At 45.8% G+C, this 20,847-nt stretch overlaps 2 protein-coding genes across 2 annotated transcripts; one reads left to right on the top strand and one right to left on the bottom strand.

Annotated features, from left to right (window-relative positions):
* Nucleotides 1–2: 2 nt before the first annotated feature.
* Nucleotides 3–5,850, top strand: LOC102699180 (E3 ubiquitin/ISG15 ligase TRIM25). The gene is made up of 6 exons (XM_015368599.2): nucleotides 3–590; nucleotides 1,067–1,162; nucleotides 2,468–2,716; nucleotides 3,625–3,647; nucleotides 3,888–4,039; nucleotides 5,046–5,850. Exons 1-6 carry the CDS (start codon nucleotides 24–26, stop codon nucleotides 5,579–5,581), a joined length of 1,623 nt encoding a protein of 540 aa, XP_015224085.2. The 5' UTR covers nucleotides 3–23; the 3' UTR covers nucleotides 5,582–5,850.
* Nucleotides 5,851–6,077: 227 nt separating this feature from the next.
* On the bottom strand, nucleotides 6,078–14,743 carry got2a (glutamic-oxaloacetic transaminase 2a, mitochondrial). The gene is made up of 10 exons (XM_006641394.3): nucleotides 14,577–14,743; nucleotides 11,130–11,286; nucleotides 10,460–10,588; nucleotides 10,117–10,176; nucleotides 9,631–9,792; nucleotides 9,368–9,472; nucleotides 8,941–9,091; nucleotides 8,400–8,565; nucleotides 8,054–8,204; nucleotides 6,078–7,716 (listed from the first exon to the last, which is right to left on the bottom strand). Exons 1-10 carry the CDS (start codon nucleotides 14,657–14,659, stop codon nucleotides 7,594–7,596), a joined length of 1,287 nt encoding a protein of 428 aa, XP_006641457.2. The 5' UTR covers nucleotides 14,660–14,743; the 3' UTR covers nucleotides 6,078–7,593.
* Between the last annotated feature and the right edge of the window lie 6,104 nt (nucleotides 14,744–20,847).

Genomic DNA, 20,847 nt, shown 5'->3' with positions numbered 1-20,847 from the left:
GTCTTTCTTCCTTGTTCTCTAAAATGGCTAAAATGGGCGCAGCCTTAGAGAGGCTCGGCGTACAGCCGGAGTGCCCTCTGTGCCACCGAGAATGCCGGCAGCCGACCACTCTGAGATGTGGGCACCTCTTCTGTCAGGGCTGCATCCAGGAGCTGTGGAGCACCTCTCAGACTGGCCCTTACTACTGCCCTGAGTGCAGGGCAGAGTACAGGAAACTGCCAGCCCTGGGAGGAGAGAGAGAGCAGCCCTCGGCGCCTGCCACAGAGGCAGAGAGGCCCTCCACCAGCAGCACTGTGCCCTGCAACTACTGCATCACCTCCAGCCGGCCGGCCGTGAAGACCTGCCTGGTGTGTGGAGCCTCCATGTGCGCGGAGCACCTGAAAATCCACCTGGAGGTGGCGGTGTTCCAGGGCCACCCCCTGGTGCAGCCCACGGCCGACATCTCTCTGTGGAAGTGCGTGGAGCACCAGGAGATGCTGAAGATCTACTGCCGGGAGTGCGAGGAGTGCATCTGCACCATGTGCACGCTCGTCGGCGCGCACAAGGGCCACCAGTGCGTCGGCGTGGGCGAGGCTGAGCAGGAGCTCAGGGTGAGAGGCGGGATTCTCTGCAGCTCTGTGTGTGTGTCCCTGGGCTCTGTGTCTACTGCTCTGGCTCGTGAATGATACACTGATCCTTCTGGTACTACCGATGGCAGAGGGCCTGCAGCAGGATGTGTTGCACACACTGCTGTCACAGCACAAATCTCCTGATATAGTAACTTTGCTGAGCTTCAAACTGTGTGCGAACCCCATTTTAACTACACATACTCATTATAGGAACAAGTAATGGTTTATTCCATGCTGAAAAGATAAGAAAGAAACGTTGTGTTTACTCTCTTCTCTCTTCAGCATGGAATAAACCTGTACTTGTTCCTTTGCAGGCTACGCATGCTGACGCAGCTCCCCACCTGACATACTCATTATAGTGTTTGTACAGTAGAGACTCTGATCCAGCCAATACTGCTACGATCACTGCAGCTGCTATTACTACAACTAATAACAACATTACATTTTTTTCCTTTCAGGGGAAATTGAAAGAAGGGATGATTAAAATACAGGAAAATGTTCAGATTGTCGAAGACAGACTTACTTTGCTGCAGGAGAAGAAACTGAACATCCAGGTGGGTTAGAGCTCGGTGTTGTGGTAAACTATGTCCTCGCTGTGGATAAGACAGACACTCCAGGTGTCATCTGCCCAGATATACAGCTTACAAGTGTGTAAATACAGGGGTGACCTGCAAGGCTATATTTATATTTTGGGGTTAGAGAGAATCAGCATTGATGTGTGCTTTGCAAACCACAATGTAAGTCAGATGTACACAGTAACTTGTAAAAACCTCCATTTTACATCACAAAATAGACTAAATGTCCATGTCTGAGCAGCGCCATGTTCTGTGAATTAGAATGAGTCAACAAAACCTCCGGTGATGTGAAGCAGACTTGTTACATGGTAAACACGCAGCTTGTGAAGACCTCTCCCTTCATCCAATAGAGATGTTGCTCTCAGTTTCTCGGTTTTACCTACAAATATCACTTGTTAACTGCATGCAGATCACGGTGGAACATTTCTGCCATGAAATGTCTGCTGCACAACCTGTACTTATTCCCTCGCACATCACAGAGAGTACATCACGTCACATTAGTCAATAGAGAAACTAGTGAGCAGGAAGGGCCGCTTCCCATTGCAAATCGCGAACTCTCACTCTTGCCCGTGGCGAGACCAGTGCTTTGCCACAACATGGCGACTTACAGTACTTTCACAAAGTTCAGTATTTTGTGCTAAATTCAACATTTGTAAATCTGATCTATACCATCAGTGAATTTATTTTCCTACCGAGGTTTAATAACCAGTCTGAGAAATTGGGACTGCAGTTCCCCTTTAACAACATAAGCTGTATATATAACACAAGCTGCCGACTGTCTTTCCTGGGACTAGTCTTCCAGAGCTCCCTGATCACAGTTTTGGATTAACTGTAAGAGAAGTGAGATGCCACTGACAGGAGTTTCATTCGCTACTGGGTGAGGTATAAGAGCCAAGAAAGCTACATTAATGTTCTGTCCAGTGTGCTTTAATGGACTCGGTCCAGTCCAGTCCGGTCCAGTGTGCTTTAATGGACTCGGTCCAGTCCGGTCCAGTCCACTGTGCTTTAATGGACTCGGTCCAGTCCAGTCCACTATGCTTTAATGGACTCAGTCCAGTCCAGTCCTGTCCACTGTGCTTTAATGGACACTGTCCAGTCCTGTCCAGTGTGCTTTAATGGACTCGGTCCAGTCCAGTCCAGTGTGCTTTAATGGACTCGGTCCAATCCGGTCCAGTCCACTGTGCTTTAATGGACACTGTCCAGTCTGGTCCAGTGTGCTTTAATGGACTTGGTGACTGAGCCGCAGTGGGACGGCTAAGAGGGCTCATGCTCCTGTTCCCCCAGTTAGCGGTCAGCCAGGCCAGGGCCCATGTCCAGCAGCAGTACGAGGCCATGCGAGCGGCCCTGGACGCAGAGGAGCAGCTGGCCCTGCAGAGCCTGTCCCGGGAGGAGAGCCGGGCTCTAGGCGACATCGAGGCCCAGCTGGAGCAGCTCCAGGACACACTGCAGCTCACGCAGAAGAACATGGGCGCGCTGGAGAGCCTGTCCGACACCAGGGGGACGTCTCGGATCCGAGACCAGGCCTTTGTCCTGGTACGGTACACCCGGGGGATGGCTTTGAGCTCAGATTTTGCCTAGCGACGCAGTTTGCGCTCCCAGCCAGCTGAGATCTGCTGTGATTTGAAAGAGGTTACACGGACTTTAACATTTTTGTGCCAGCTAGGTGGTGGTGGTTTTTGCTGTTGTCAATCATTATTTTGCACGTCTGCCCCAGTATAGCGACGGGGACATTATACTGTAAACAAGCGCCGTCTTTCGGATGAGACGTAAAACCGTGGTCCTGACTCTCTGTGGTCATTAAAAATCCCAGGGTGTTTCTCGAAAAGAGTAGGGGTGTAACCCCGGTGTCCTGTCCAGATTTCCCACGCCTCCTAATAATCCCCCTCTATGAATTGGCTACGTTACTTTGTTCTCCTCCCCCACCCCACCCCCTCTGACGGCAGGCGGTGCAACACGCCGGTTGGAGTATTTCTCGGTCGCATTTAATGGCAACATCAGCTCAAAGATTTGATTCAAACCACCAAATGGAGACGGGCGTGCCGACAAGCGGACCCTGCTGATGCGGGATTAACGCTAGGATGAAAGAGAATAATTATTTTGTACGTCAGGTTACTCTTGTGAAGCAAAACTGGCATTTGCATAAGAAAGCACAGACCTTCTTGTTCTTATCTTGAATAGGTAAATGTATATCATGTTGAATTAAGCGATCACTGTCAGTTGAAGGTGGGAGGCAGTGGCAGAAAGCCTTCTCAATAAATCAAAGTGTTGTTCGTAGCATTTACAGACCCTGATGTTCTTAGGTGTACTAAGGGTGATGACTAGAATTGAAGTTTTTGGGACAAGCGTTCAGAATGGAGAAAATGCACTAGAACCAACCCCACTGATGCACTCCTGTTTCTGCTAGAAGTATTCTAACTGGATTTTTTCAATGTTTCCCACAGGAATACAGCAAGATATCCAAGAGGTAAGTCTTCATTAAATGCAGTCAGCATGCACATAAAACTTTCTCAGACGTACTGAAACAAACTAACTTACTGACAAACTAAGAGCCTGTGAACAATGTAGCCCAATAATTTGTGTACTAATGATGATCCTGGACCAGTATAAAGCATTGAACACGCCTGTCTGGGAAATCCTGCTATTTCTCTGGGCTGAACTGTACTGCGGGTGGTGTAATCATGATTTCGCTTTGTGCCCATCGCAGTATGAGACAGATGTGCAGCCCAGTGGAGGAGCTGACCCCCCCCAGGGAACTGGACCAAATGAGGCTGGACAGACTGCAGGAGTGGACTGACAGGAGGCTGGACACTGTGAGCCTCACCACAGGGACCGACAGGGACTCCCTCCGGGTGCTCTGTGAGTTCGAAAACACTTCCGGATTCCAGGTCCTGTAACGAAGGATATTGGAACTGTGGTCCAGGACTGTGCTGCACTTTAGCAGCAGCAGGGCCTGACAGTCCAGATTGTAATGTCTGTGTGAAACCAGTCTGAAAAGTCCATAAACTTCTGCAGTGAGGCATGTGCGAATTGCACTTCTATTTGTAGCAATTAGGAATGTTTCACTTATTAGTCTGGTTCTCATACATACCATGGAGCCTGCTGCTTTTAAACCACTAAACATTCTTCTTTTCAATGCTAAAACCAATGGAGGGCAATCTTTGCAGACAGTAGTGCTCAAAGGTCAGTCTGTAGAGGTTGTGGAGTTTTAAATATCTGGGAACACATATTGATCAGAGGCTGAGGTACACTGAGAATATAGGCAGCATTTTTAAGAAAACAAATCAGAGGCTGCTTTTAATTCAAAGACTCAAGACTCACTTTAATGTTAGTCAAAATGTCCTAGAGAGGGCATATAAAGGCCTTGTTGAGAGCATCCTGGCATTTAACACGGCAGTTTGGTATGGAAATCTGGGATTGAAAAGCAAAACCCAACTGACCAGGACTGTGAAAATGGCAGGAAAAATAATTGGGAAACAGCAGTCCCGGCTCAATACAGTTCTCAGAATGGCCAGGAACATCACAGCCGTTTCCACACACCCACTCTATTCTCAGCTCGTAACGCTCCCATCAGGGAGATGGTATAGGGTACCAAATTCAAATGATATTTATAGGAAGTCCTTTGCCTCCTCTGCAATAAAACTGCTCAATGACTGTAGGCAAATTAAGTCCCCCCACTGCCTATTTATTCATCACATACTGTTGGTATGATTTCATGTACTTCACGTGACTATTTTCCTTGTATATATTTTAAGCCGAAGAAATGTCCACAGTGGTGGACAATAAAGTATCTCCATTTATGAAACGCCAGAGCTTGCAGCAAGGACATCCCTCCCAGACTAACACCCCCCCTCTCTCCACGCAGACGGGACGGTCCCCTCTCTGAACCCCGACACCGCCTACCCCAAGCTCGCCCTGGCCGACGGGAACAGGGGCGTCTCGTACCGCGAGGAGCCCCAGCCCTACCCCCCGAGCACGGCCCGCTTCAGCAACTTCCCGCAGGTGCTGGGCGCCGAGCCGCGGGAGGGGGGCCGCGCCTACTGGGAGGTGGAGATCCAGGGGGCCGGGCGCTGGAAGGTGGGCGTGTGCGACGCGCGGATCGGCCGGAAGGGGACGGAGGACGCGTGCCGGCTGGGGTACAACGCCCACTCCTGGTGCCTGTACGGGGAGCAGAGGCGGCTGGAGGCTCTGCACAACAGGGTGGCCTTTCCCTTGGAGGCCAGCCCCCCCCAGCGAGTCGGGGTGCTCCTGGATTTCGAGGGCGGCTTGCTCTCCTTCTACAGCGTGGACGAGGGGTCTCTGCTCCCGCTGCACAGCTTCCAGGAGAAATTCACGCAGCCTCTGTACCCAGCGCTGGCAGCCTCCAGAACACAACTTACTTTCTGCAGCTTGTTCCAATGAGGTGGCTCGCCTTCGCAAGGCAGAAAACTGCAGCTGTTCAAGGGGGGGGGGGGACACTACCCCCCCCTCTAGCAATGCAGTCATGGGTAAATGACAATGGGTGGTGGTCACACATAGGAATTGGATTAGCTTTAAACCAGATTTGCAGTGAACAGATTTCCTAGTTGATTTTATATTGTGTGGGTATTTGATAGGGTCTCTCTCTTGTACAATGCCAAGTAAGGGGCAATTGACAACTGCAGAAGAGTCACTACATAAGGCTCTTCACTGAAAGCAAGCATTCTTAGAAGGGCTTGAAGGAATAGGAGCTTGTCCCTGCAAATGGAAGTAAAAACCAAGACCGACTGAAGGAAGATAGCCCCGTTATTCATATTGAACAAACCCTGTTTGAAGGTTTAGCAATATAGAAATAAAAGGCACTTATCAGAGTGATTTTGCATCTTTAAATAAGATAAGTTGTAAAAAGTCAAGTTTGAACACATAAATAAGCAGTGCATAACAGGGTTTTCAGATCATGGTTTATTCAGGTTAAAAGTGCAGACAGTGTAAGAATTTACATACACCCCCTATAAGGTACATTCAATATTAACAATCCTGCCACCTCTTGGGACTTACAGTCTTTGATACTTCAGATAAGTGAAATGTATGGGGCACAAATCCCACACTAGGAAATTCAGTCAGACTTGGGGGGGGGTGGGGGGTGGGGGAGCAAGATTTCATCTTACAAACCTCATCCAATCACCAGGTGGTGGGGGAAGTGTATAGTTATACAAAGGGTCAATTCAAGCTTTGACATCATCCCAATAAAATAAAAATAAAGGAATCTTTTTTTTTTGTATCCTTTAAGTGCTGAATATATCCAAGTGCTAAATACACAAGGAAAAGGCTATCCCCAACCTTACAGGCATGCAGCAGAGCCAAGATTCAGAGTTAAACTCACTCTGAATGGTCACATTTTATGAATTGTTCGGCCCGAAAGTGGACAGTAGCCATAGAGAAAATCTCATTCTACCTTTGAGGGAATATTTGTTTCCTAAAGCCAATAGAATCAGAGCTAACTCATAGGCCACAATCAGCAGTGGATGCTTGATTTCAGAATTAGAGATAGGATTGGGAGTGGGGGCTTCTCACAGAAAATGCAGCCCTCCCACACAAATTACATATTAATTCCTAATACTTTCAGCGCACATGGTGGCCAAACTTTTTATAAACAATACGAGAAGCAATTAAATGCCTCTCATTTAAGTGCTTATTTTAATTATTGCAGCGAGAATCCCTTCTCCTAAACCTGAACGGAGCTGGAATTTGGGATTCCTCAACATCCTTTTGGAAAAAGCAAACACCCACGGGAGAGCACCAATAGGGAAATGGAAGGTAAAAATGGCGTATAGGGTGGGGCTCAATGAAGTGGAGATTCAAGTGGCTGGATTAAGTTTCCATTTAACCAGTTGGACTAAGTGTCTCCATCCTCATCCAATACAAGTCTTACTAGTAAGAAGGATGAGAGCACAGCTACAACGTTATCAGCAGTTCTTAACTCTCATATCAAAACAGAAGAAAGTGTGAAAACAGGAATCTGAAATGTTCAGTCTACAACAGAATGTTGACCTAATGCACCAGTGGGCATGATCAGATCTTTACCCGCTAACATCAAGTCCCTCAAATTACCTTTTGCCCAAGAGGAGTAAAACACCTGCTCTCATACAAAATCACAGACTACATATGAAGTCTGACCTAGCTTTCAAGAAGGGGGGGAGGAAGAGAAATATCCTGTCCATAATTAAAAGGTAAGCCGTAACTGTGGCAATAAGAAGTGAGGTGATGGGCTGGTTCCAAAATAGTTCTGACAACCTAATAACTTCCCAACAGTATTTATCAAGATCTGAAACAGATTATCCAAAACGGAGAACCAGGGGATCTGGATAAAGGCTCAGTGGACAGTTCCCAAGTCTGCTCAGTGCCACAGTTCCGTCTCCCCTTAATTCACTGCTGCAGGACGCCAGGCTGTCCCGTTACTTGGTGACCTGGTGGATGCCGTGTGCCAGGTATCCCACGTTGGCGGAGGAGACCCCAGCCATAGAGATGCGGCCATCCTTGGTCATATAGACCGAGAACTCCTTTATCAGACGCTCCACCTGCAGACCAGAAAAAAAAAGTTAGTTGCTCTTTCCCCTTTAAAAATTCTTATTCCCAGTTTTTCCTCCATATGGCAACAGTTCCTGAACAAAGAAAGTAAACTAGCACTATTTAAGTTACATGGTAGTAACTCATTGGTTACAGGAACTTTAAACTACACAAGTATGCAGACATTGATTTGGGGTCTCTATTGTTCTACTCCACATCGTCTTTTATCCAGACCAGAACTGATATTGAAGAGCCAGATCCAAGTCCAGGAATATTATTTGAAAAGCTCTTCATAAGCACACCAGGAAAATGAGCTGAACAAAGCTAAAACATAGTCAATAAAAGTACCTGTTCAGGTTTGAGGCCAGTGAAGCAGAACATGCCGATCTGGTTTACAACATGCTGCCAGTTGTGGATGGAGCCCTCCTTCTTTAAGTTAGAAACCAGTTGTTCCCGCATACTAATGATGCGATTGGCCATTCCCTTCACCTCCTCCAACCTGGAGAAAGAGGACCAACTAATTCACAAAGAGGCCAATCTCCAAGTCACATCCCCACAGAAATGACAATATACTTAGTAAAGACGTACATACAAGCGATCCATAAACATAGGGTGATTGGTTGAGTGGCCAAGCAAAAGCACCTTACAGAGAACTAAGGTCTACAGGCAAAACCCTGCCTGCACCGGGACCTACCACTCCTGGCGCAGCTCGGGCGCGTTCATGATGGTGGCGGCGATGCGGGCTCCGTTCATGGGCGGGTTCGAGTACATGGGACGGATGAGGATCTTCAGCTGGGATTCCACACGCTTGGCCTCCTCCACGTCGCTGCAGACCACAGTGAAGGCCCCAACCCGCTCACCTGCCCCAAGGAAGACCGGATGGTCAGATCTGGAAAAGCAGAGTCCAACCCCACCCGCCCCCTGGGAGCCAGCAACATTGATTGAACAGCGGTTCCTGTTTAATCCTGCTCCTGGCTAACCACACGCTTGCTGGTTTTCATTTCATCCCACCTTAATCAGAGAACTGGAGCCTTAAAAGATTTTAAATACAACTGTTAAAGCGCCAACATGTTTCAAGAGCTGGGAAACAAATCCAGGTTAATTTTGAACGAAGGGTCAGTGTAGCCGAGGGCTCAGCTGGAACAAAAACCAGCAGGCGTGTGGGCCTCCAGGGCAGGAGCGGAAGGACGTAGGTTTCAAAGGCACGGGGGACCACGTTACGGGGGAGAGCTCACCATAAAGACCCATGTTCTTTGCGTAGGACTGGGAGAGCACAATGTTGTGGCCTTGCTCGATGAAGTGGCGCACGGCCAAGGCGTCGCGGTCAATATCCCCACTGGCAAAGCCCTGGTACGCCATGTCGAAGAACACAAACAGGTTCCTTTTCTGGAAAGGCAAGCAAGGGAAGGCCGCATGAGCCGATGGCATTCCAGGCTCCAGGAGTCCGTTTTTCCCAGTTTATACAGTGGAAAAAGATCCGCTTCACAATGAACCTTTTTCCCCCTTCACATCAGTTTGAGCTACAGTGATCAAACAGTACCTTCCAATACTGAATACCAAGAATCAAGAACTCCTACGATGTTCTCTAGGATTGATTTTTGTAGCAGTTAATGGCCATCAGTTCGCCAAACAGGACCCTTTGCATTGTAATTCTTAGCTCACCTTCACCAGGTCACAGATCTCCTTCCACTCCTCAGGCCTGGGATCCACTCCTGTAGGGTTGTGGGCACAAGCATGGAAGAGGATGATGCTTTTCTCTGGGATTTTCTAAAAACAAGAAGAGGAACATTTGCAAGTCCTGTACTTTTAAAACACCAATACTTCAGCACTTCAGTCTTATCTTTGCTGTGCAGGAAAGGAAGAAAAAAAAAAGCTTCTTTTGACCGTCCTGTCCCTGGGCTGCTTCCCTCTGACCCCCGACTCACCGAGATGTCATCCAGAGCCCCAGCAAAGTCGAAGCCGCAGGTCTTGGGGTCGTAGTAGCGGTACGCCTTCAGCTGCATCCCAGCATCCCTGAAGATGGGGGTGTGGTTTCCCCAGGAGGGTTTGGGCAGATAGACGTCACGGCTGGCGGTGTGGAACCGGGACTGTTGATAAACCAGAGAGGGGAGACTACATTCACGTTTTCCTGAACACCAGTTTGCTCTCAGGCCAATGTTACTGAACACTGCAAAGTTTCCTACCCAAGGTGCTTTTATTACCATAGCGAAACTGATGCTCCAGTTATACTAGCTGAAATTAATCATGGTAGCTACAGATTTTTAAAAAACATTATACTAAAGCAATTTGTAGAACTGAAGTTCCAAAGAGCAACGCTCTTCAACAAAAAGAGGTATTGCCAAAGATGCCAACTACACAACATTGGTGTGACAAGCTCACTAACTTCAGTGTATCTGAAAGAAAGGATTTACCAGGAAGTTTGCGCCGACTCTCAGTGAGCCTGTTCCAGAGATGGTCTGAACAGTAATGTACTGCAAGGAAAGATCAAATATTAACATCCAAGAAGAACATTTCTGTTAAAGCTGTAAATGACATTCCCTGCAATTTTACCTGAAGGGAAAAATAGGCTTTACATTTTTTTTTTTTATAAACCTCACTTTATAAGCTGTCACAAGACACTAAACATTATATACTTTTTACAAGAAGCTGATCTCCTGCCCTGCCTCTATGAGAATCCAGAGATAATAGTGCAGAACGACTCTGCTGCATTCCGACGCTGGATCCTGATGGAGTATCCAGGGAAAGGGGACTCACCCGGCCGCTCTTCAGGACCTCGTTGCTGGACCCCAGCGCCAGCTCGGCCGAGGCCTTGGCAAACTCGGCCAGCCCACCGATGGGCAGGTACTCCTTGTCCAGCTTCTTGGCAGCAATTAAGGCCTCTGCCTGGAGAGGAAAGGAGGTATAGAACACCAGCACTTATAGGAAAGCATTCCCAGTGGAGCACATGGCACACAACAGAGACAAGCACGAGACTTCAAGAGCCTGTGTGCTATCATGAAGCGTACCACAGTGAATGGGATATGTACTGTACATCTGGGAGGGTATTCCAGTCACTGCTGAAGCATGGTAACCAAGCCATGTACTGCCGGTACCAAAAGGTACATTCAAACCAGATAAAAACTGGTGAGCCTTAACTAACAGCAACTCATCTCCCTCTACAGGGAGAGCTTGGAAACTTCACAAAGCAGAGTGAAAACCACCTAGTGGAAGTGTGTAACCTCTGTCACACACCACCTGGAGCTGTACCGTATAAGAGGGGGGGGATTCCTTGCTGTTTGTCCTACAGGGCCATTGCAATGATGCACTGCTTCAACACGGTGCTCAATAAGGGCTTAAACTGCACAAAACCGTCTCCCGCCCGTCTGTTGACGAATGTGACACTAGCAGCAGACAGAGCACCTGCCCGAGGGGGGGCCCAGCTCACCTTGCGCACGCAGCTCAGGACGTAGGGCTTGCCCTGGTCATCACGGTACGCTCCCACCCCCAGGTTCATCTTCTTGGGGTTGCCGTCCCGCTTGAAGGCTTCGGTGACCCCAAGAATAGGGTCAGGGGGTCCCATTTCCACACTAGACCACCAGGAACTACATATATATAAGAAGTTTGGTATACTTTAATATGAAACATGGTATTACTATGCAATTCCCTGATCCGAGGCTTCTGGAAGAGCGATGGCTCATATTTAAGATGTTTCAGACCACACCAAAACCTGCACCTTCTGAAAAACAGGTAATTCCTATAAAGCTCTGAATTATAAATTCCATGCACATCTTAATACATCCAAAACTTTAAGCCACTTCCTTTAAAACAGTATAAATCAGCTGACAGTCCAAATATTTTGTGTGCATTTTTGGCAGAGACTCAGGAATTCTCCACTGGAAGTTTTTTTTTTAAAGTTGATTTTGTCAACAGCTCTCAACCTTTGGACTCTGTTCCCTAATGGATTAGCCTGTAAAGCTATGTGAAGGATTGTAAACCTGTCAAGGCTGGTATTTTCTTCACTTTAATGACCACTAATGAGGCCAGCTTAGCACATGTGAAAAACAGGCTGCACATATATACAGGGGCACCCTTTTCTCCACGGTATAATCTCATGAGCATCTCAGGGACTATCATTTACATCACAGATTTAAGGCAGACCCCGAGTCCTACTAAAAGGCACAATCAACAGCTGGACACCTCAGAAGACTCAAACAGTCTATAATGCTGTAGTTACTACTTTTACGGAAGACCAAGGTACACAGATTTTGGATATTAATTGGCAGGATGACCATTATCTACTTGACCCGAATGGCTGCTGTGCAAGTACAATATTATCTCACTCGTCAGAATCAATTGACCACAGGCGATGAAGCAATTTAACCAGCTGAATGTCAAGCCTGAGCGAAATCAGAAGAAACAAAGAAACGGTTTTGCAACATTTAAAGAGGGCTTGCCAGCAGCATCTCCAAGTCGTCTCTAACAATCAGTTAAGGTTTTGGGTAGATCTCCCTTGTGCATGTCAGGGAGTGGAGTGCAGACAGAACGATGCACTGATTACTGTGTGCAATACACTAATCAGTGGGGAAGTCTAAGTAAGCTGTACCTCCACTTGCAGAGCCCAGTGTCAAGGTCACTGCACTGATCACCTCACTTTGCTGTGCTTCCTGTAGCCCCATCCCAACGCGTCAACAGTCCTGCAGCTTGGCACGAGAACACCCAGCTGGGGGACGGGCTGGGATGGCACACAACACCTAGGTCTCAGTGACCAGCAAACGTGCCTATCCAGGCTCTTAGAAAGGAACAGGGCAATTTAGCAAAACAGTGTCTGCAAACTAATAAACACACATTGCAGATGTTCATGTGGTTTCCAATGGCTATCAGCTGTGCAACTAGGATGTAACTTTCCCAGGAGACCGCCTGCTGAAGAATGTTGTTGGTGACTAGTGTTCATCAGTATAAGGTATTAAGTCCTGTCCAATTGCATTCTGTAGCACATATAGCAACATTCCTATTACTTGATGAATTTGCTAGTCACAAGTGTAGCATTTTTGATGCTCCTTACATTTCTGAACTGGGTTGGATAAAGTGCTCAAATGTATGAATTTGTTACTAGTACTATAATGGCAACACATTTAAAGCAGTCTCCTCACAAAGCAGAAACAAATGCAGGTGGCTATTTTAAAAGACATTCTTCATAGGCCAATGCTCATGTCTGTCTGTACGATACCCCCTGGCTATGACTTTGAAGCCTCTTCTCGCATTACACTTGTTAGAAAGTCAACAACTGAGGAAACCCAACTATAAATAGCTGGTCTGTGGAGCAGGGCAGAGAAGAGGACAGCGCAAGAAAGACAGATCCAGGCTTGATCAGTTCTGCCTGGGACAGGAAGCTCACTAATTTCCTAAATCCACAATGGTACCTTATGGCACCTAGCCACACTAAGAGAAGAACAGGGTACCTAGAGCAAGGAACTGAACCGGTATGAGCCCATGAGTGCTGTAGCTGCTGTGCAGAGTAAAACACGTTGACAAGCTGGCAGGATTAGTCAGCGCGCAGATCAACCTAAGGCTTGCAGACTCCACCCCAGCCACTTCCAAAAAACAAGCAGATTTGTCTAGATTTGCCAAAGGTTTTAAGATGCCAGCTTCCATTCTAGAATTAAAATCAGGTGCATTTAACCCCTCGATAAAATGCATTGACTGCAGATACAAATAAACAGGACATGGAGGTATCTATTGCATCTAAGATCAAACATACTCTGGAGTAAACCTGGCAAGCTGACACAGCAAGGGGTAAATGCTACACAGGGTCAGCCACTGATCTTTAGACTAAGGAACCTGACCCTCGCTGGCTACAGCCTAAACACCTGGTGTGTGTGTGTGTATCGAGGAATAATCTTCTGGAAACCCCGACTTTGCTACTCCCCGCACTGACAGCAGCAGGAGAGCTGTGCCCTCCACGCTGCAGGCTGAAGGACACGCCACTGTGCATCCGCGCTTCGCTCACGCGGCAGAGCACCGCGGCCAATCGCGGCCCAGAGGCCCGCACCTACCGGCCAATCACAGCGCAGGAACGACCACCTACGGCTCCCGCATGGGAGACGCTTCGTGAATCAGTCAGGGGAGGATGTCTGTCGGCTATCGCTTCGACAGTCGGACGGCAGCGTTATTCCGTCTCTTTAAATTCGCAGATTGAAGCAACACTTCCTTATCCACTTGCATTATCGGGAAGGAAACGCAGACGCTAGCTGTTGACCCCCAAAGTCTTACGAAACCGACCCAGCAGACGGGTCCCGTCCACCCCATCTAAAAGGCTTAGGAAATCAACACCTCCCATTATTTCAAGGTTACACGGCCACGTGCAGCGATGTTAAGTGAGGCTCTATCCTGAACACAAACCAATTAATACAGAAAATCAAGACCTACATCTCGAGGTCGTTCTTTACTTTCAGCATACTCCCCCCAACAACCTTGTGTAGGCCTTACACTATCGCTGACAAAAGAAACGCCATGTTTTCCAGCCTATTATTAGGAAGAAAAAGTACAGAGCCGTGTTTTCTGGTGAAGACTACGAAGATCCAGATCACCTCCCACTCAGAAAGTGCTATGCGATACACTCGTAGGCTTGCAATTAAGACATCAGGTGACAGATTTAAGGGGGGCGGGGGGGTGACCTGTGCATTCAACGTAAAGAAGACAAGCGATTAAAAATACAAGCCGAAAAAAATATCAATTTCGATCAAAGTGAATTGCAGGATAAGCTGAAGCCCATATCCTGAGCAACCCGCAAACACAAACACAAGCCTCGCACTACAACAGCGTTACCACGCTACAACGCGCTGGAAGTCATAAAATGCGGTAACACAGCACTGACATCCGCGCTTAGTTTTACCTGGCCCGAACTGGAAACGCTGCCAGAGAGGGGGAATAAGCCCCCAGACTGGAGAAAACCTTGCAAGACTTCAGCAGAGCCATGGCTGGTGATCGGAAGCGGAGACAAGCAGACTGACGCAGCCGGCAGGGCGCAGCGCTGGAGTCGGAGAGCCGAGGAGACGCGCTTGGAGACAAGAGAGGCGCCGTCCGCTTTGTAAGCGGGCAGGAGGGCGGGTGCTTCAGCACAGCGCCACCTACCTGTGACCACGAGTCGCTCAATGGAAAATGCCAGGCGTGACGTAACAGCGCATAGGCGTAATTAAGCAATTTCGTGTACTTGTGTTGAAAACAACAGACTTAACATTTAAAACATTTAACACCGGAATCACTTTATTTTTTTATAAATTATTCCCTCCCACCGCGTGTGATAAAGCAATAACAATAACTCCCTAGCAATTGCGCTAGTTCTGTTTATATCAAATACTGGCGGGCGGGCATTGAATTCTTTAAAAACAGCACAAATGCACATTTAATTGTCCGTGTACTGTAGTGGCGGAGGAGGGGAAGAGGAGAACTAAGACATAAATCCTTTTCACGGGATAAAAGAAGAAAATAAAAAAGAGAGAGATTCTATTCCCCGTGTTCCAGAAGCACCTGTGGTGTAGTGTATTTTCCATCATGACAGTTTTCAATAGCTAAATCCTGGCATTCCTAATCACCTCGAAGGAAAAATATGGAATAAAAAATTTAAGATGCCTTAACTGACATTTCACAACAGACCAAAATTAACAAAAATACATTTTATATTATACCTACAGTATATATAGTTTTGAACTTAATGGGTCGATTGCAACAAACTTTCGGATTTATCAGTGAAAGTTGGAGACCAGCTGAACTTGTGGTTAGCGCGGAACTGAGGGCTCAGCATTGCTGTTTTAATTAGCACGAACTGCAGGTGCTCTGAATCGGGACTTTTCAATTAATCGAATCAGTAAGTTCATATGTAGGCCATAATTATTACTTTTACTGTCTGTGTTAGTATGTAACTGAATGAATCTGGCTGTTGAATGTTATTTTTAATTTTAAGAAAGATGTGTACATTTTCACGTAACGTCTAATGCCATACTCAATTGCAATTAATCACGAAACAAACGGGAACAGCAGCTGAGTGTCTGAGTTTGAACATGTATAATAGCCGCTTTTGTTTCGAGTGATAAAATGATAGAGATTCATACGGAGATCCTTCAGACAAGCGAGCGCATTGCTATTTCGGTTTCATGAATAAGCAACATTCGTGTCTGCAACACTACAAATGTAAGTGTTAGGCAACTTCAGGGGCTACATTTGTTGCACTTCATCTAAGCGCTTTTAATTTATGTTTGTAGATCTCTGGGGTAGCGAGTAAAGATAAGTTCAAGGTTTTCTTGCTTTAGAATTCACATCAATATAAGATGCTGGTACATTGGAGTGGATTTCATCTGCAAGTAAAGAACAAATTATATGTACAGCTCTAAGAAGGTAAACTTCTGAAACGGGTCATTTCGGGTTTCACTTCTGACCTTGTGAGCCTTCGGGATTTTAAAACTGCGTTTTGCTCGCCTCTTATTTGGCCTTACCAGCGCCGTCACTGTGGCGTGTGCGGTCCTACACCCCCGAGAAACACAAGTGTAGAGTCCTATCATAATAATAAAAAAAATACAACGAATCTATTCAATTAACACCCAGGTGTGACAGAACACATTTAGACCTACACCGCATTTCAATATGGATTTACCTAATGTCAGTTCTCTTCACTCCTTTCCGATATATGAAAATTCACTAACGCCCATTGAAGGCACTGCATGCATTGGCTGAAGATAGATTTAACTTCACTTAAGAAATTACACTTTTGCTAATCAACACGTTTATTAATAAACGTAATTATTAATAAATGTAGTGTGACTGGGAAGACGATGGATACTTTATTGATCCCGTGAGGGAAATTGCAGTGCAACAGCAGCTTTACACAGACAACACAGCAACAGTGTAACGAATGATACAATAATAATCATAGTACAATACAATCAGTACAGTGAGGGTGCACTAAAATGGAAGCCATTTTAGTTAAATATCTCATTAATTTTCCAAGCGACAGCTGCATAAATTCATTAGTCCGTGACGATACCATTTCCACTGTGTTCGAAAATGTTCTAATGTGATCCAGTGTCCTGCTTAGTACGCTATTAATTTGCGTAGACCCCGCGAAGAGGTGGTTCAGGTGTAGTACTCCATTTCAAAACTCTAGAGGACAGAAGCTGTTGCTTGGGGTTCATTGCCATGGAGAACAAGTTTAATACGAAGCAACGGATTTAAGTCGGGGCACTAGTTTGGAACGGAACTGTGTGCTAACCAGGGGGTTAATCTCCAGTTAGTACTCAGCTTTCAGTTCGTTTTCTTTGACCCAACGAGTCTTGTAATTTGCTTAAAGGGAGTTTAGTGATAATTCGCGATAGGTGGTCACTTGATGGCGCAGTTGCCCTATTCTAAGTTTTTTTTTTGAGAGAGGCGTTTCAGACGCCAAAGACAAAAAGAAAACACAACACACCAAATATATATTTTTTTGTGATGAGCTGCATGGAAATTATTTTTTTACATAGCGTGGCCTTTCTTGCGCATGATGGAGTATGAAAGTTATTTTTGCAGTTATTTTAAAAACACAAAACAAAGACTGCTACAATTTAAAAACAATAAATATACACAGTGAATACAGCCTGCTACCTCTCGTGGTGAGAGTGTGTCAATGCTGTTCAATTCGACTTGGATGCAGTGACCCATTCCGGGTGTTTTTCAGGCGCCTCGCGGTACATGTCCGCCCAGCACATAAGCTGTGTGTAACATACATTAAAGTCAAGTAAAAAAAGTATTGGCTTATCTTTGGGGATCGCCCTGCTGAAGGAAAGAAATTGATCACGTTAATATTTTTTGTACGACGTGCAAAACCTCTTTCTTGCTGAACGAGTCGAGGAAGGTGTAAGTACCTGAGGAAAAAACGAATTGACAGCCATTGCTTAAACGGTTTCAGGATGAAAAGTGGCCTTTTACAACCAGCAGTTTTATTGGATTTTCATGTATTTCATTTCTGAAGCCCCCATGGGTCTCCCTTGTTCCCTACAAGCACACTGACATGGGGCGAAACGCTCACCAGTTCAAACACACGTGCTCTAGCGTGACGGGCTCATGAATGTCTTTTGAAAATATTGAAAATACCCCCCTGAGGGGAATTCATTTTGAACACCTCTGGTGTTGGAATTGTAGGGCAGGTCAATTTGTAGCTAACCTTCTGGTTTCCAAGACCGATCACGGCTTACTTCAGATGCCGGGCTAAGAAAATTATTGCACTGAGGTTATCTCGGCATTCTGCCAGAACAAAGCAGGAGTTCTTTCGTCAATTAATTAATCTTGCTATTTTTTTTTGTCAATAGTCTGCTTCACAGCACGAGAGGCCACTGTAATTTAAGTGGCAGTCCTTGTCTCTAATCGTTCCTGCTGTTGTTGAGGCAGGTAAAATAAGGAAGTGTTCATTCAGTTAGCCGTGTTCCAGCAACTTAAATGAGAAGGGAAGTTATCATGGAAAATGCTCAATAGGCGAATTTTCTGATTAAAGATAATTTTATCTTCTAATTACAGATGCGTATGGGGCGGAAAAGTCCAGGTTGTTTTAGAATTGGATTGTTCAGTCTTACTCCTGGAGCGCTGGTGTGTGCCAACACGTTTTAGTTAAAATTCAGGTGTTTATTAACGAAATATGATTGTTACTGGACTAAGTGGGGGCAATTCGAGAGCATCTTTCTGCTTTTCACGTGCTCTTGCTTGGAAGAGACCTAAGGGATCTCCAGACACCCAGACCCATTAGGATTTGCATTAATCCTGCAGTCCTTTCCTCTTTTCTGGTCCTTGGTCCCAATTTCTGCCTCAATTTGTGTTGCTTTTGTTTGTGACTGCAGAGGTTTTATTTTTGAAACTTTCTGTGACCGTTTCAGAGTTTCCTGGCATGTAGCCACACAATCACCCTGATAGGAGTCCAGGTCTGCTCAGAAGGTTCAGTCCCTCTCCTGGTATTGGCATGGGTTTGCCAGAGGGTTAACGTGTGCCACTGGTGGTACCACTCTTCAGCATGCTCTCGCTGGGATTTCTCAGTGCTTTACTGCAGGACACTTTGACTTTCCAGTGGGTCGTGGTCATTAATCTACATCGGGCTGCTCTGGCAGGAAATGTCTCATGAATGTCATTAAACGACGTTCGCTCAGTAGCCAGTAAGGAAATGAAACTGGCAGATGAGGAGGATGGGGATGATGTTTGGGTTTTGTCCGAAATGGTGTCGGGATTCATGTTTTTGGACATCCCTGACTCAAAAGGAGAAGCTCGTGTTTTTCTAGCAGAAAAACATTGAGCTTTTTTACACTTGAAAGTGGTCACCCATGCAACACCAGAGTACTGCCCTTCCGCCTAATGAACAGAACTGCCAGCTCTATGCCCCTGGAACCCACAGAACCCAGCAGAGTTTCCAGTCCTCATTAAATCTTCAAAAGCTCAAGACTGTGGTAAATGACAAACTGGTGCAGTTAAGCCTTAAACAGAGCCATTGAACATATCTATGAGATGAAGTGCTGTTTATACCATGAGTATAAAGCTGGAAGCCCCTTGAATAAGTTTTAAAAAATGCAAAAATATTTCTCATTAGCTTATTGTTATGACCCTGTGTAGGTTTTCATTATGACACGAAGTTGATGCAGGTAAAGATTCAAGCAAGAATGAGCAGTAAAAGCTTCCAGTCCCTTTCGTAAAAGGAAAAGCATTATTTCTTAACCATGCTTGCCAAGGGAAAGGTTATTATTCATTTATTTTGTTTTAATTAATAATAAACTACAATTTAATTTAACCCAAGGTACACTTTGAGAATGCACATGTACAGTAATTAGCACGATTAATGAAATGCTGACAGCAGGCTGGCCCTGTTTTGCTGTACTATCATCACACCCAGTTATTTTAAAATTCTTGATGCTGCATTTCAACAACCTATAGAAGCTATTGTTTTTTAAAATATTTTTTGAGTAGTATGTTTGATCTGTTAAAGGTGGCTTTGAATGCAGTATCCAGATAACTCAATATCTACCCAGTTTAAAATTCTGCACTCTTCTGCTCTGGACTTCTGTTGTCTCTTAAATCAGGCTGAAAAACACCGTTAAACCTCACTGTTTTCACTGGCATTTAAAACTCGGAGGATTCCATTTCACCTCACTGGCTGTGCTGTGGTTTTGGGGAAGTTTAATGGAATGTAATGTTTTGTAGACCACGTTGTTTCGAATCACTGGCTTTTAAGGCTGAGCAGTGACAGCACTGATTAAATTTGTATGCAGCAAGCAGTTATTTCTGTACACTATCTAAAGCAAAATGAGGTGTAAGGCAGCACACAACTTTACAAGGAACTATGTGTGCTGGATCCATTTTTTAATCAAATTCCTTAGTTTATTTCAAATGTAAGCAAACAAGCAAACCTGCAGTCTGCCCATGCACACTGAGAGTCAGGTTGGAAGCAGAAAACCCCCTGTAATTTCATCCCCTTGCTTTCTCATATTTCTTTTTCAGATATTGTCACCATTGTCATATTAGCATTCTATTATAGTAGAGTAATATTAATTATATATAATGTGTCATAGCGCTTTTGACCCCCAAAGGACTCCAGAGTGCTTCACTTGCTGCTGGGGTTCAGCTGGGCTTCTGCCTGGGTGATGAGCAGATCAGGGGGAGGAATGAGAACATTCCTCTCCTGATCTACTAAGCCTCAAATAAAACGTATCTCTGGATATGTTTTTAGAAAAAAAACAAAGAATACAGACTTTGGGTATTGGTGAAATATCTTTGGTGTAGCTATTGATTAATTGGTCATCCTTGGCTGACTGAGCTCCACCTGAGAGACTTTCTTGACCGAGCGCTGAATGACCTTGTTAGTGAAAGAGCTGGCTAGACACTGGAGGCCTAAGCTGTGGAATTCCAAGGGGTGGGAATCAAGAGGTCAGAAAGGAACCAATATGCTCCACTTATCAGTGGGAAAACACCCACTGCACCAGTTGCCAGCTGAACTATGTCACCTCACTTTAACAGTAAGTCACGATTTTGCGTAGACCATCCTGAAGGAAGTCGGCAAGTGTGTACTCAGACCTGCAGAAAGATAGGCTAACTGTTCATGTGGAACAGGCCAGTTGAGGGGAAAGTCCACATGTCATATTCGGAATATGAATGCCGAGCTCCAC

The sequence above is a fragment of the Lepisosteus oculatus genome, chromosome 20 (assembly GCF_040954835.1).
Source record: "Lepisosteus oculatus isolate fLepOcu1 chromosome 20, fLepOcu1.hap2, whole genome shotgun sequence".
Classification (NCBI taxonomy): domain Eukaryota; kingdom Metazoa; phylum Chordata; class Actinopteri; order Semionotiformes; family Lepisosteidae; genus Lepisosteus; species Lepisosteus oculatus.
The sequence above is the reverse complement of the archived record's forward strand: the minus strand, read 5'-3'. Positions and strand labels throughout refer to the sequence as shown.